This window comes from Poromitra crassiceps (genome assembly GCF_964638095.1).
Source record: "Poromitra crassiceps genome assembly, chromosome: 7".
Taxonomy (NCBI): domain Eukaryota; kingdom Metazoa; phylum Chordata; class Actinopteri; order Beryciformes; family Melamphaidae; genus Poromitra; species Poromitra crassiceps.
In genome coordinates, this window is record NC_139628.1 from 33983631 (window position 1) to 33998612 (window position 14982).

The window sequence follows — 14982 nt, forward strand, 5'->3', positions numbered from 1 at the left end:
CTATAACAGGAACGTCTGGATTCCTGACATGGACAACAAATTTGCTAACCAGAATGGCAGTACGGACTGATGTGACAACATATAAAATAAATTACAAAAAAACAACTTTTATTGAAATGACAGCAGTTGCTTGGAACACACATACTTATTTGCGCGCACACACTTGTACACAAATTGTTTAAGCGTACAATTACCTGCTCCATACAAGCACACTATCAGAGAATGTATAACACATTGTGTGGATTCACAAAAGCACAGTCAGTCATATTTGCCATAGATTTATGCTACTCTAGAGTCGGGGATATAACCACTTCTTGTATTTAAAGACAGGATATCTGGATAAGTACAATCTGTTTGAAAACTACACTTTTTAATTAAGTCTTGTCAGAACATCCACAGTGCATCCTTTCATTGACACTCTTCCCTACAACCAACATTTATGTGTGAGTGGTGATTTTATATTTATGGAGACACAAAGACATGTTTTTCACATACGATGGGTTTCAGTTTGATAGTCCCCCCCCCCTATATTCATTTGATTGTTCAGACATTTTCATAAAAAATAGAAATTCATTACCAACTGCAACAGGATATGTTCAAAAATAATTTTAAGTGCAAAGGAGACAGTAGCTTATCTGAATATGGCCTTTAAAATACATTCATAACGCTTAATAGGATAAAACTTTGTCTTAAATCTTGACAGTCAGTCACTGAATTAATTATTTTGTTTTTCGAGTTTCTCTCCAGAATGGTGATAAGGAAATAGGAACAAACCAATTTAAAAGCAAGGGGAAAAGATAAGAATACATAAACTAATAAATAAGGGCAAACTAAACAATTGATCACAAAATGATGTGAAAACCAATTTACATTAAGAGGTCAAGGAACAAAATGTGAAATGGTGAAGAAGAGCCACTATTATGATGGCTCAGTCAGCATCTTCTTGAATATTTCTACAAAATCAGTCAAAACATTTCAAATAATATTCTTGGAAATAGCACATAAAACACTGCAATGGATCAACAAATTATAAACAAAACCACAGCCTGACTATTTATGATTGTCAGTCAGAAATAAATGTCACCTTTAGTTTAAAAAAGAGAGCTGTAAACCCTTTGTAATGATACAGCAACATATATACAGCAATAGCTATCGTTTCAGTTTTTCCACTGTGCGCTTCACTGATTTAATCCTGTCATTCCCAACTATATTTTGAAGCAGTTAAACTAAAAGACAGCTACAGTGAGTGTAACAGCAAACCTCTGTATAAACAAAGCTCTTATGGGTGCTAACTAGGTAGCAACTCTGTACATTTGTGCAGCCATATGCAAGACATTAAGTAACCAATCATATACTGTGGCATATATATCTTTCTGGGTCACAAGCTGACCTTTTCCAAGCCAATCCCTAGCCTCCAGAGAGACAGGAATCAAATCTTTTAATGCAGCAGATAGGGTCATCATTACTATGCTGTACATGCACTTTAATCCAGCAGAGGGCAAACTAAGCAGATTAACCTCCATCTCTATCCTCTGAGATCAATTAGAAATGTGTTGTGTTGGTCGAGCTGGGCGTGATTTGAAACAGGACAGAGATAGCGCTCCGTCTCTATGGGAGAGGCAGTGTTGTAGTCAAGTCACTGTATCGTGAGTCTCAAGTCTCCAGAGTGTACGAGTCCGAGTCCAAGTCACCAAAGAAGAGTCCGAGTCGAGTCCCCATTACCTGAGTCCCAGTTACTGAACATGAGCATGAATCCATGAGCGTGAATCCACATGTACTGTAGGTGGAACACACATTTCTGCCCTTGCACAAAATTTTATAATGTCTTAGTATGAATATGGCTATCAATATCTTATGCCAAATTGTTATGGCCTATTACAAAAAAAAACAAAAAAAAAACAGCCTTTATCAAATTAACAAGTCCAAGTCTCCAACATCCAAGTCCGAATGCATGAATGCCCAAGTCCAAGTCTGAGTCAGAGTCATCGGTGCTTAGTTTAGTTTAGTTCCGATTACAACACCGGCTGAAGGACACTAGACTGGTGTGCGGTGACTCGCCTACAACACTGGCTGAAGGACACTAGACTGGGTGGGGTCTAGACTGTGTGGGGTCTAGGCCACTCGGTAGGCGGTCATGCGGTAGTAGTTGTGGCTGTGGCTGCGTGCTGCCCACAGCAGCAGCGCGGCAGCCATCATGTGCAGTGGGGAGGAGATGAGAGCCAGGTAGAGGGACCAGCCCAGAGAGCCGTCCACCCTGTCAGGCAGCACCGACACCCGGTGGAGCAGGTCCGTCCCTGCCAGGTAGCAGCACACTGTGGCCAGGGTGCAGAGTCCTGCAAGGCAGTGAAGGCAGACATTTCTAGTTGGATGTTTTGGTAGCAAACTATGTGCATATTTTGTTCTTGCACTAACAGTCAAAAGCCCCCCCTCCCCTTTTTGCCATTTTCCACATTTTAGATAGTAATAGTAAAGACATCAGAACCATGAAATAACCCAAATGGAATTATGTAGTGAGCCAGTGACCAAAAAGGATTTAGTCTTGACTATCTTATATTTTAGATTATTTAAGTAGCTGCTCTTTGCCTTGATGAAAAGGCAAATGTTTTGGAAAGAAATGCATACATAGGATCAACTTGACTATTTATATTTGTCTAAGAAACTAATTTCAAGCATGCAAGCAGAAGCCTTTTAAATCAAAATGTGTGACCAAACTTTTTAGTGGTATCATCAAATATATCATACCATGTTGCACTAATCCTACAAGTCATTGACTCTGTGCATACTGGGTGAGTTTTCCCAAGTTAAGTGCATGCTGTTGTGTACGAAAGTTGTTAACCTCTAAACGTTTTATTTACTGCTTTGGTGGCTCATAAAATGGCATTCTTAAATGACAGACTGTGGGTGGCATCTGCGTGCCGACAATAAGCGAGTCTGTCCAGTTTAACAGGTCTTACCAGCCAGCAGGTGCAGCACTCCAATGCCCAGGGTGGGGGTGAGGCTCCGACAGAGGCAGGCACCGAACCCGATCAGGCCCGCCAGCACCACCAGACCCAGCGACACCAGTGGCAGCAAAAACTGGCACCTCCACAGGTCTATGCATTCACGCACACACACACACGCACAGGAAGCAAGTATGAGTCACCGGGCATCACACACTTTTTTCAGAAAATGCTTCAAAATTCATAAAAGTGGTCCTCATTTGTGAAGATTATCTTGCTGAACACGAAGTTTGCTGTTTCATAAACTTTTGGTAAGCACAGACCTTATTTCAGGCATTTAACCAAAATCCCCATACAAAAATCGAATTGACTTTTAGACTCATTCCTGCAGTACTCACCTTATTCACCTTATGTAGCCCCGCTCACTTGACCCAGTTGTGTTATGACTTCCTGTTCAAAACACCGTCTGTTTTACCTGCTCACTAGTACTGTACTGTCACAGGAGGTATAAACACAATAGGAAGTAACTGGCTGACCCCTGTGTTGGAACATAAGGTGAATAGGCTCACCCTCATGTGTGTGACAGAGGTGCGGGGGGGGGGGCGCACAATTGAGTGCAATGTATTATGCAACGTCACATATTGATCATAATTAATGCACTGCATAGTGAAGAGGTTGCACTGGCTGCTTTCCTACAGCATTACACAACAGATGTCATTCAGAATAGACAATAAACACCTGTGATTTAACTTACAGGTGCGCAGCAAGTCTTCTCCACTGTTGTGGTTCCCTGGTTCTTTGTACTTGGGAGTGAACTGCTGAGGCAGACTGAAGCTTCGGCATTCCATCACCATCTTGGCATCTGAAACAGAGAGGTGAATTACTGATAAAACAAAGCAATGGGCTACCATGCACATCAGAGCCCTGTACTACGAAACTAGTTTAACAGATCCGCGATAAGTCCCTTTGATCTGGTTTGACTGAACAGGATCAAAGCTATCTAGTTAACTGATACTACGACGCTGGTTTTTTACTAGGTAAGTGGACCTGGGATCTGCCTGTGCACGCGCACGTTTTTCGCTCGTGCACAGGCGCGCGTCCACGCGAAAGAGGTGCGCTAGCCAATCACATTATGAACAGCTGAGTTTATCCACGCCCACACCCATTTCCACACCCATTTCCTCGTTCAATGAAGCGCACTGCATGATCAGAGTTTTAGCGGATATTTAATGTATCCGCGATTTAATGTCAGAATGAAAATCCGCGTTGGATAGTCTGCTGAAGGGCTGTCTAAAGCAGCAGCTTGTATTCACATCAGTCATTTGATTTACTTTGATCAGCGATTGATACAGCTGCATTGATACAGGCAGCAGCAACAAATGTAAATGTGTAATCTCAGTCTATACATTTCCACAATCTGTAAGCCTATTTAGACCATAGATTTAGAAACGCATGCTCAATGAATAATGATCTCTATCACTCATGTGTGTGGTTGCACTGATCGAATAATTCATATATAAAATAGCCTAGTATAAAGCCTAATAGCCTACTATAAAAGAGAAAACTGCTGAACTGAATTGAGACAATGCGGGCATAGTTATCATTGATAAAAACTAGCCTATTTTTGCTCATATATTGGCATACAGCCTACAGGACACAGTTCCAGCTGAAAGATGCAAGAATAGCCTGCATATTTAGTATTGGGGCTATCCATATTTATCCCATATCTATATTATATGTATAGGCTTTTCTGGCATGTAGGAGAATATCACCCTCACTCCATTTGAGGGTCCATTCATGATATGCGCCGCGGTGATTAATAGTGATCATATTTCTCCACGCATCGTTGAGCTGTTAAGACATAAAGTGGTAAGTAGGCTTAATTTAATTATGTAGCCTACAGAGCCACAAATGTTTTTCTTGTTATATTCTCAGTTGACTGCAATCTATTTTTCATATGGCGATCTTATATGAACGGTGAGTGACTCCAGAGAGCCGATTATATGGGTCTGTCATGGATTTTGATCTTATCCTCTGAAGCTAACCTGGTCGCGACCAGGTTAGCTTTGCAGCGTCAGTTGCCATGGTGATTGAAAGTTAACTTGCTTTGTAGTACGGCTAAACCAGGTTTAAACTCAAACTTACTCGGATAAGGCATTAAACTAGCTTTGTAGTACAGGCTACTGGTGTCCCACCAACAGCACATTTCACATACTTTAGAATATGTTTTGAGGTGTTGCAACATTTACAATATACATTTTGAGTGTCTGGAATGTATTTTGGATATACTTGCAGAAAGATGTTGTTGACAGTGCATTAGGGGTGGGAATCACAAGATATTGTCACACATAATATGATACTATGCTGTATCGAGACCCCCCCCCCCCCCCTCCACACACACACACACACACACACACACACACACACACACACACACACACACACAAAACACACACACACACAGTGCATAGGAAGAAATTATATTCCAGTATTCCAGTGTCCAAAATATATTTGGTCTAATTGTGTTCTTCTACTACTATACTTGTACAGTATGAACACTACAGCAGCTGATTTCACGATGAGTTCCATCTGCTCTGGTTGATGATGATGTCACAGACATAATGAGGAAATGCTTTTGTGATGGTAGTGTTTTTATTATTATTATTATTTTATAATTGGGTAGGTGTGGTGTTGTCAGTTTGTGTTGACATACCTGACTCCTTGTACCATTGGTTGTTGGCTGGAACCAGGACACACCGCCACCACAGGCCCATAGTCCCGTTGAGGCGGAACAAGGTGTCGCTGTAGGTCTTCTCATCAAACTCCCCGTCCATGAACTCGTCGTGCAGGGAGCGCAACTCGGTCACGTTGGCCTCTCCGCGCACGGCGGGGCTGCTGTACTGGTACCAGTGCTGCGTCCCGACGGCCACCGACAGATACACCGTGGCCAGTATGCTGAGGACGCAGCCGATGACCAAAGCCGTGGCGTAGCGGTTGTCAACCATTGTTCACCGACACTCAGAGACGCGTACAAGGAGGATTAAAGTTGACGCCAGCGCGGCCGAGTAGCTGAGCATCAAATCTGGTCGCCTATCTGGTTCTTGTAGTATCATCCAAGTCACTCGAGCATCCTCAAGTCTGCCAGGATATTATATTAGACTAGCTTGTCAGTGATTGATACTGACCGCCTCGCTCGTCTCCAGCACTGCTCTCATATTCAATGTCAGCTGCCCCGCTCGCCTCGGGCACGCCATCTGTTCCCCTGTCCCACTTCCACGCTCGGTCGGTCGGTCAGTCTGTCGCTGCTATAGTGGGTGGTCCCCGGCTGCTGCGACAGATTCTACTGTCTATTATTGTACTGGCCCAGAGCAGAGAGAGAACCCGCAATGACACTAGGCCCTGTGTAGTGGTCGCAGCACCACCACAAACGTTCAAAACGGCATGTAGTCTATTTTTGGATGGCAGCGCTACGAGGATCATTTAACGTTAGTTGTAAACACACTAATCCATGCGTTTTCCTCTTCCGGCTGCATAGAGGCAAAAACCCCTGGGTATTGTAGTTCCACAGTTATTTTCCTCTTCTTAAAGGTCCTGTGATTGTGAAAATCGGTTTTGATTGGGTTTTGTGGTTTGTATCAACTTGGAAGTGTAAAATAACAGCTGTAAAAGTATGAAATCACCTCACCATTACTTTATTTTAAAGACCTGCTGACAAATGTTTTAAAAGTTCGGTAAAGTTGGAAATATATTGACAGATTCACCCTTCCCGGGTCAATAGCTCACAGCCTCACAATCAAAGCGTTTGTAATGTTTTAAACAGCTGAAAACGGCACAATATGGGGCCTTTAAATATTTATTTAGTAGAAATGCACAAGTACCCTACAACACAAGTTACACAACTGTGCTGTGCTCGGTGCTCCCATTGAATGTTTTCAAGTTATTTTCTATCTAAATGTCGACCCTTGCATGTTTAGCTGTTTTGGTTATTAATTGTTATTTTTTAGTTCAGTACAGTGATTCTCAACCATTTGGATGAAATTTTGGGTGGAAAGTCCCCTGCACGTGGACCCCTGCAGAGTCCCAAAACGAATGTAGGAAAGGGGGGAAGGGGTTGGGGGTGCACGCGGAAACAGCCCTCAAGTCCAGATGGATGAGGTGCAGGGCAGGGGCAGGCTAAAGTGAAGGCGAGACAAGACGGTGATGCTGAACCACTGGAACATGACACTGGACAGGTAGATAACTTGATGGTGGAGTGGATGTTTAAGTTAAAACAGACATTCTGTTTCGCTGTTAGCGTAGTTAGAGTAAATGCTAGCGTCAGGTTATCCAATTAGAGCTCTCGGCGACCCCTGCCCGAAAACAGTTTCCGGTAGCCTATAACTTTTGAGCCAGATGAGCTAACGTTACTTGTCTATTGTTGTTTGAACCTTATGTTATCCAACTACCCGAGTTTTACCATAACATTTGAATTCCCCCCCCCGCAAACTTTGTGTCCTATTCTTTTTGAGCACCAATATGGCTGCTCTCCCAGAAACAGCCTACGGTATAGTATTCTGTTACATCACCACACGGCCATCTTTGTCGGAAAATAACAGGTGATTGTAATCAATTAACAGGTGATTACAATCAAGTGACACAAACAGCCAATGAGCTGTGTGTATTGTAGCGCCATATTGGTAGGAAAACGCTTGTGACATCATGGGAATACTAGGAATAGAGGGAAATTTACATTTTCATCCAGATTGAGTGTAGAGTTGTAGGGACGAGTTAAGATTAAACTGCTGAAAACAAACAACCTATATCTTACAGGGGTAATTTTTATTGAAACAATTATGAATTACATTGAAGAGTAGATCCTATTGATACAGGCAGATGACAGCTAGCAGATTACATACAAAGCCGATGCAAACAGGCGAAGAGATGGCGTTGAGAATCATATTGTAACGGCACAGGCGAGGCTGGTATCGAACCCGGGTCTGTCATTCACAAGCGCAACACGTTAACCATCAGACCAAAGGAACAATCCTGTTGGCCAAGGACCAACGTGCTCGCTTTACATCGAGACACTGGATCGCTATCGCTACACTGCCTCCCCTGCGGGAAGCGTACTTCCACGCCACACTAGCCTCAAAGTGACCCTACTACTGTACTTTGTGTATATATAATATACACTCGTGCAGTATTAGGGTCACATAGCGTTCCAATAGGCAATAGGGGGGAACGGCTGTTCAAAACGCTCTCCTACCCGTCTCCGACGTCCGATTGCAGATCCGAAGATATGATAGTCCTCCTACGGAAGCCAGTAATTTACCCAGGGCGGTTAAAATGATACTTCTGCGTGAAACAATTTAAAAGCAGTCTTTCCACAGCCTGTGCCGTATTTAGGAGAGGAGAAGTTTCCTAGTGCCGACAGGAACCATGAGAGTTTGAGTATTTCATGACATGTTTTGCTTCCTACTAGGTGCGCTGGATTTGATTATTTGACCACCGTCTCCGTGTGACTGCAATGATGTTTGCTTGCCGCGTCCAAGCGGTGCACCATGATAGTGAGATCAAACACACCCTGCTGTAAATTCAGCACAGGCTGTGGAAAGACTGCTTTTAAAGTTCGCAACTTAGTGTTTTAATATAGGGCAAGCTTAAATGTGTATAGAAATGTATGACATTTGATAGCTTCTGAAATATGTATGAATATTGTATGTATATTTATGTCACTTAGCTTTCAGTTGGGAACTAAAAATACTGGTAAACACCAGAAATTAAACCATGCTCTCCCTCCCGTTCTTTACATGAGTAAGTTCATGTATCCAAGGTCAGTGTATTCATAACGTCTGTTGCTCTCCTGTAGAATGAAGTGACAGTGTAGACCCAGGGAGGACAGAGACCAGCGTTACAGGAAATATCAGTAAGCTCAGAAGTGTATGATAACAAATTCACACAGACTTGAATCATAAGCTCTCACACACACACACACGCACGCACGCGCGCGCGCACACACACACACACACACACACACACACACACACACACACACACACACACACAACATACACTCTCCCTCCCATCGCCTTGTTACAATTTGGTCATAGATTTGTGCTCATGGAAAAGTTTGGGCATTTCATCCATAAAAAGGTGTGGGAACCCTGCCTAAAGTTCTTACATTTTTACTTGCGTGGCTCTAGGGCTGTAACGATTACAATATTTTTGCCTCACGATTATTGTCATACAATACAATTCTGAAATATGACATTGTCTTTCTTCCTCTTTGTCTCAGTATTTCAATGATTATTAATGACAAAAACTAGGCTTATTTGAAAGAAGATTGAAGAGTGAAAAACAATGTTTTTTGTGGATTGAAAAATTAAATGTAGATGAGATGGAATCAGGTCACAAACACAACAGAAATTTGGTTTTGATTCTATTCAATTTGTCTTGACAAACTATATGTATTATGTACACTCTGAGACAACATTTTATTTGTCACTCCCTACTGAAAGTACAGAACACAGCTAATATTTTAATAGAGTATATAGTACAATATGAACTGAGCTTTATGTTGGTCTCGACCTAGTTTCAAGATGAGGACCAGTCATGTTACCTCATATCACAATAGGCATCAGCTCTCAGCATAAGTCAAGTGTAAGCCATTTGTGAATAAAGCTCGCTTGTCAAATTATACCCACTGGTCTCTCATGATTGAAATAGTGAAGTTGCAGCTTTACTGGTCATGATTGAAGGCTCTATTGCAGGAAATGGCACTTTCAGGTGTTAATGAAAATGTTCCTGCAATATCTCCCCTTGCCTGTCACTAATCTTGCCCATGGGCGCCCATGATTGTTGCTAAACAAACAAATATGAAAGCTGTGTACTTCTGTTTCTCCTTCTGTCACTGGCTTTCCTGTTAACAAGTGGACATGCACTCCTACACTGTTTAAAAATATAACCATCAATTATGAGAAATAGAAACCCTAAAAGTATTTTGATCTTTTTATTTTTTTTGGAAATCGGTCGGAAATTGATTGTGTATCTATTGTGTGTATTGTGTGTCTATAACTCAGCAGGAACAGCAGCTGGCCTCCCCCAGCAGATGAGAGGCAGGGAGGAGCAGGGACGGCATGTCAAGTGGAAGAGGTAAGTGAGAATTATATCAAATATGGAATGATGCAATAAGGTACGAGGGGCCCAATCAGCGATAAGAACCACACATATCCGTTTTATATTGAGATTTCTTCTTGGAAACATGGTCGTGTTTTGTTCTACCTCGGGGAGGAGTACTATATCTAAAAAACTAAATCCCCTTTGAGGATTTGTGCGTGTAGTTCCAGCGGACAGCAGTTGGCTGGCTAACAGTGGCGCATTTACAGTAATGTTCATTAATGTGCGTTGTCCTTCAAATAAATAAATTACATTAAAACTAAATTGTACACCCCCCCACACATTATATATATATATATATATATATATATATATATATATATATATATATATATATATATTAGAGATGCACCGATTGCCATTTTCTTGGCCGATTCCGATTTCCGATTTTTGAATAGTCTGACTTGCCGATACCGATTTTTGCCGTTTCCGATTTTCTTTCTAAGAACAACAATTGACAGCTTACACAAACGTTTTTGTAACTTTGTTTGAAAATTAAGATTCATAGAACAATTCTTATCATTTGCATGAAGTAGGACCATCTCACTCAAACACATCTCAAAATAAAAGTGTTCCAGGTTAGGCTACTGGACAGAGCTTTTTTGTGCAAATACAATGAATACAAAAATTAAATTAAATCCAATAGCCTATATCCCACAGCTATCATGCATTTACTTTTCCAAAAGGAAACAGGTGCAACAGAACATCAAAATGATCCATGGACAAGGAGTTTATAGACTGGCTCCAGACCAGTCCTCTTGAATAGAGGGGAAATGAGTTTATGAGTTACAGTAACGATCTTCAGTCTGAATATCAGGCGGAGTTTACACAGAGTCCGAAGTTTCGTATGCGTATTTTTATCTGCCATCCGAAAAAATATCGTCACGCACAGAAAACCTTGCACACTTGTGAGTCCGATGCATTTTTATTATTATGTCCGTCGTTCTATTTGCAATACGAAACAAATAGTCTCTCCTGTATCCACGTTACAACATGACTGACAGGCTGAGGCAGCAGCGCTGATGTGGAATGGAGAATGCAGGTCGGGGAATGGTTATACTGGACACAATGCTCGCGTTCACCTCGCCAAGCGGTGGCGGGTTGCTGGAGCACCGCTTCCCGGGGAGAGAGAGCAGAGAGAGTGAGGTGAAGCGAGCCGCTCAGACTGGACTCCAGCCGAGCGGGACTCGGCTGCACCTCTGTCTCCACGGCTTATTTTCGACTAGCATGTGTGACAAACTGCGAGCTTTGTCTACTTCACTGACGGTGAAAAAAATTCCACAACGAGGAAGGTATGCTGGCATGTGTGGTGTGGTGGCTGGGTGCCTGTCTCGGTGCTTTGGGGTGCGCGCACGTCATGTGAAAATCGGCTCACAGAATCGGCTATTTAGAGTGACCGGCGCAGATCACCGATCGAGGCCGATCTCGTGAAAATCGGCCATTTCCGGTCACGTGCCGATCAATCGGTGCATCCCTAATATATATATATTTATATATATATATATATATATATATATATACATACAATCCTCCATGCCTTTTTGTTATTTCATCCATCTTTTAAGGCAATAAAGTCTCTTGTTAGCGATACACAAGGCATATGTCTGGGAGCAGGATAGATGTGGCAAGCCTTCCAGGAACAGATTAGTCAGACAGACATTAAAAAAACATTTTGTTTCCTTCTTGGCAAGGTGCCCAAAGTAACACTGCTGAAGCTCCTTTGGCCCTGTTCAAAAAACATCTGAGTTTTCCAAAAGGTTCTTCTGTGTATCACTTCCTTTTTACTTATTATTATTATTAACCTTATTATTATTAACCTTATTATTATTAACCTTATTATTATTAACCTTATTATGTTTCACTGGAATTCTGTTGCTAGGGAACAGTTTGGACCCTAGTTTAATTCCTGTCAGCTATTTTATTTTATTTTTGTATTGGCAAACACTGCAACAGGAAATAAACTAGGGTCCATTTAGAATGTTTATTTTTAACATTTAAAACTGGAACCAAGGCAAGCAGCAACCTACTGAATCGTGAGTGACCAGGGAAGGGGATCAGATTTCCAAACAGGCGTTATTTGAACAAACTGAACACAGTATGAATCTACATGGTTACTTTATTCGACTCAAAAAATGTCAACACTTAATAAAGTGCCATAATAACAGCAGTAGAGCCAAAATGAACGTCAGCTTGTAGCCTGCTGTAAAATCCCCGATCGCTGCCGGCTGGTACACAATGCATTCTGGGATAGGTTGGGCCATGAAGGATGCATCCGTTGCATCCTGCAGATTTGAGAAGAGAAGGCGGCATTTCAAGGAGGCGTGGAAACGGCACAGCTTTGGTGGCGTCGCGGTGACACATTCGCTCTTCAAATTCAGCCTTGGGAGGCTGTGGCCCCTGTAATGACACACTCCCTAATGGTATGTATTTCCTTCATAGCTTAGTTTTTATTGGCTAATGAGCTGGATCATTTCCCCATTTTCAAACATGTTTGTGCCAAGTTTGTGCAACTGGACCAACCTGATTCACTGACACTAAGGTAACATAGTGGCTATTAGGCTATGGTGAGAATATTCTAGGACTTTCTATGACAAGGCATTTTCTGGTTGTCATCATTAATCATCATTAATATAATTTAATCTTTTTTCATTCAACTTTTTGGCCTTGAATAATCTAGCGCAGTGGTACTCAACCTTAATTGCCCTACTCAGGAGCCACACTGACAAAATACATTTTTGCAAGAGCCACAATCCCCAAAAAGTCAATTTCCTCCCATTATTCGAGTTTTATTTATTTATTTTGAGTAGGACTTAAAAGAGCCACAACTACCCATAAAGGAGCCACGTGTGGCTCTAGAGCAGGGGCACTCAATTAAAATTCAAAGAGGTCCAGTTCGAGAAAATTTCCTTAAAGGTCCCATTCCGTGCAAAAGCTGTTTTTACTTGTAAATGCATATATACTGCTGTCAGCCCTCCCTGTAATGAGTGGTCACACGCTCAGAACTGCCACAGTTGGATTTGTCCCTATCCAGCGTCCCTCTGCAGTCTCCTCCAAGCCACACCCCCAAACGCTTCGTTTGCCCAGAGGGGAATCTGGGGGAATCGGGACGTCACTAGCTTCCTCCTGCATACTACGCGGGTCTCTCTCACACAAGCTACCTGCACTATTTAGTCTATAGCCACAAAATTAACACTTCTAGCTGGAGCGACGCCAACTGTACGTGATCCAGCAACTGCAGAGGTGCATTCGGTAAGTCTAGGCATTTTGAGATGTCCTCTTTAGCGTAGTACCGTTTAGTTAACGATAACTCGCAACCTAGCGTGCTGGTCCACAGACGCTAATCTGATTGGCCGCTGGGAGCCTGGGGCGGGCTCTCCCTCAGCGGCCAATGGGAACTGTTAGTTCTGAATATATTATAGAAACAAGCCGTTCTTGGGAAGCAACCAGAAGAGGGAGTGAGAACTCCGTCACAACAAACGGGTTTGCTATATTTTTGACAGATTAATCCAGAATCATGTTTTATGGACCAGAGACACACGTTTTTAAGAGGTTACAGCTGCACGAATTGGGACCTTTAAGCAAAGGTCCGGAACATTGTGACGTAGCTTGCGTTATGATTCAGTGCCATTGAACTCAATGACTGAAGTAGCCTAATGGTACAATGTCTGTATACAACTGACTGTTAAATCAATAATAATAATAATAATAACTTTAATTTATATAGCGCCTTTCATAGAACCCAAGGTCGCTTCACAAGAGTGGGATACAGATACAGATAGAGGAGAGAGGGGGAGGAAAAAACAAACAAAACAAACAACAGGGATGGTTGAACTAAACTGAACTAACTAATGTGGAAAGGCCATGGAAAAGAGCCAACAAATCAAATCAAGCCAACAAACCTCCGGCTCCACCTTTTCTCTTTAGAGAAGTGAGCTATCTATCTATCTATCTATCTATCTATCTATCTATCTATCTATCTATCTATCTATCTATCTATCTATCTATCTATCTATCTATCCATCCATCCATATATCTTATCTATCTGTCTGCCCCCTCTGTCTGTCTCTGTCTGTCTGTCTGTCTGTCTGTGTCTGTCTGTCTGTCTGTATGTCTGTCTGTCGAGCGTTCCCAATGCAAACTTCTCATGCCGTTGGGCAGTGAATGTGTGAGTGTGCGCTTGTGTGTGTGTGTGTGTACGTGTGTTTGCTCATGTGTGGTGCTTCCATAGACAGGTCAGGATCGCATCGCACTTCAACCGAGACATACTGGTTTTGAACTGCCCGTAAGAACAATGAATGGACATGTAAGAGTCGTTTCTTTTGACCACGCCATGTGAAATTACTTCTATGTCTCGCATCCCCTCCGTCCGTGTGTCACTCTCACAGCAGCACTGGGAAACGACCGGGAGAAACGATTTGCTTATTTGATTGGCCGAGTAGCATCACGTGCGATGATTTACAGCGCATTCATTGGTCTTTGAGCTTTCTGGCAGATAAACCATTATTACCGTAAAGACTAGAAAAGCATGTGCCGGTTAAAATAGAAACGCTCCGTGAAAATGACAATTCTCAATGATTTGTAGGTTATAGGGCTTGTTCCGGATAGGACGGCGTCTCGGTCCGGATGCGGACCGGAGTCCGGACTTTGAGGATCGCCGCTCTAGAGCCTCGGGTTGAGGATCACTGCTCTAGCATAGCCAGAAAAAAGACACTGGTGGGTGTGCCACAGAAAAAGTGTGTGCCACATTTAACTTTCTCTGGCCTACAACACAGATAGCCTTGGCTAGACTGATGTCCACCTCCACCAAAATGCAACTACATCTATAACTCTCCCTATAGGCCTACGGTCTTTGATTATTTTAAACTGCAATAATATTTTACATAGGCTT

General features: G+C 42.4%; 1 protein-coding gene across 1 annotated transcript; it reads right to left on the bottom strand.

The window, feature by feature from the left end:
- Nucleotides 1-87: 87 nt before the first annotated feature.
- On the bottom strand, nucleotides 88-6384 carry LOC310779306 (claudin domain-containing protein 1-like). Its single transcript, XM_083639838.1, has 4 exons — nucleotides 5653-6384; nucleotides 3694-3801; nucleotides 2955-3092; nucleotides 88-2333 (listed from the first exon to the last, which is right to left on the bottom strand). Exons 1-4 carry the CDS (start codon nucleotides 5942-5944, stop codon nucleotides 2113-2115), a joined length of 759 nt encoding a protein of 252 aa, XP_083495964.1. The 5' UTR covers nucleotides 5945-6384; the 3' UTR covers nucleotides 88-2112.
- Between the last annotated feature and the right edge of the window lie 8598 nt (nucleotides 6385-14982).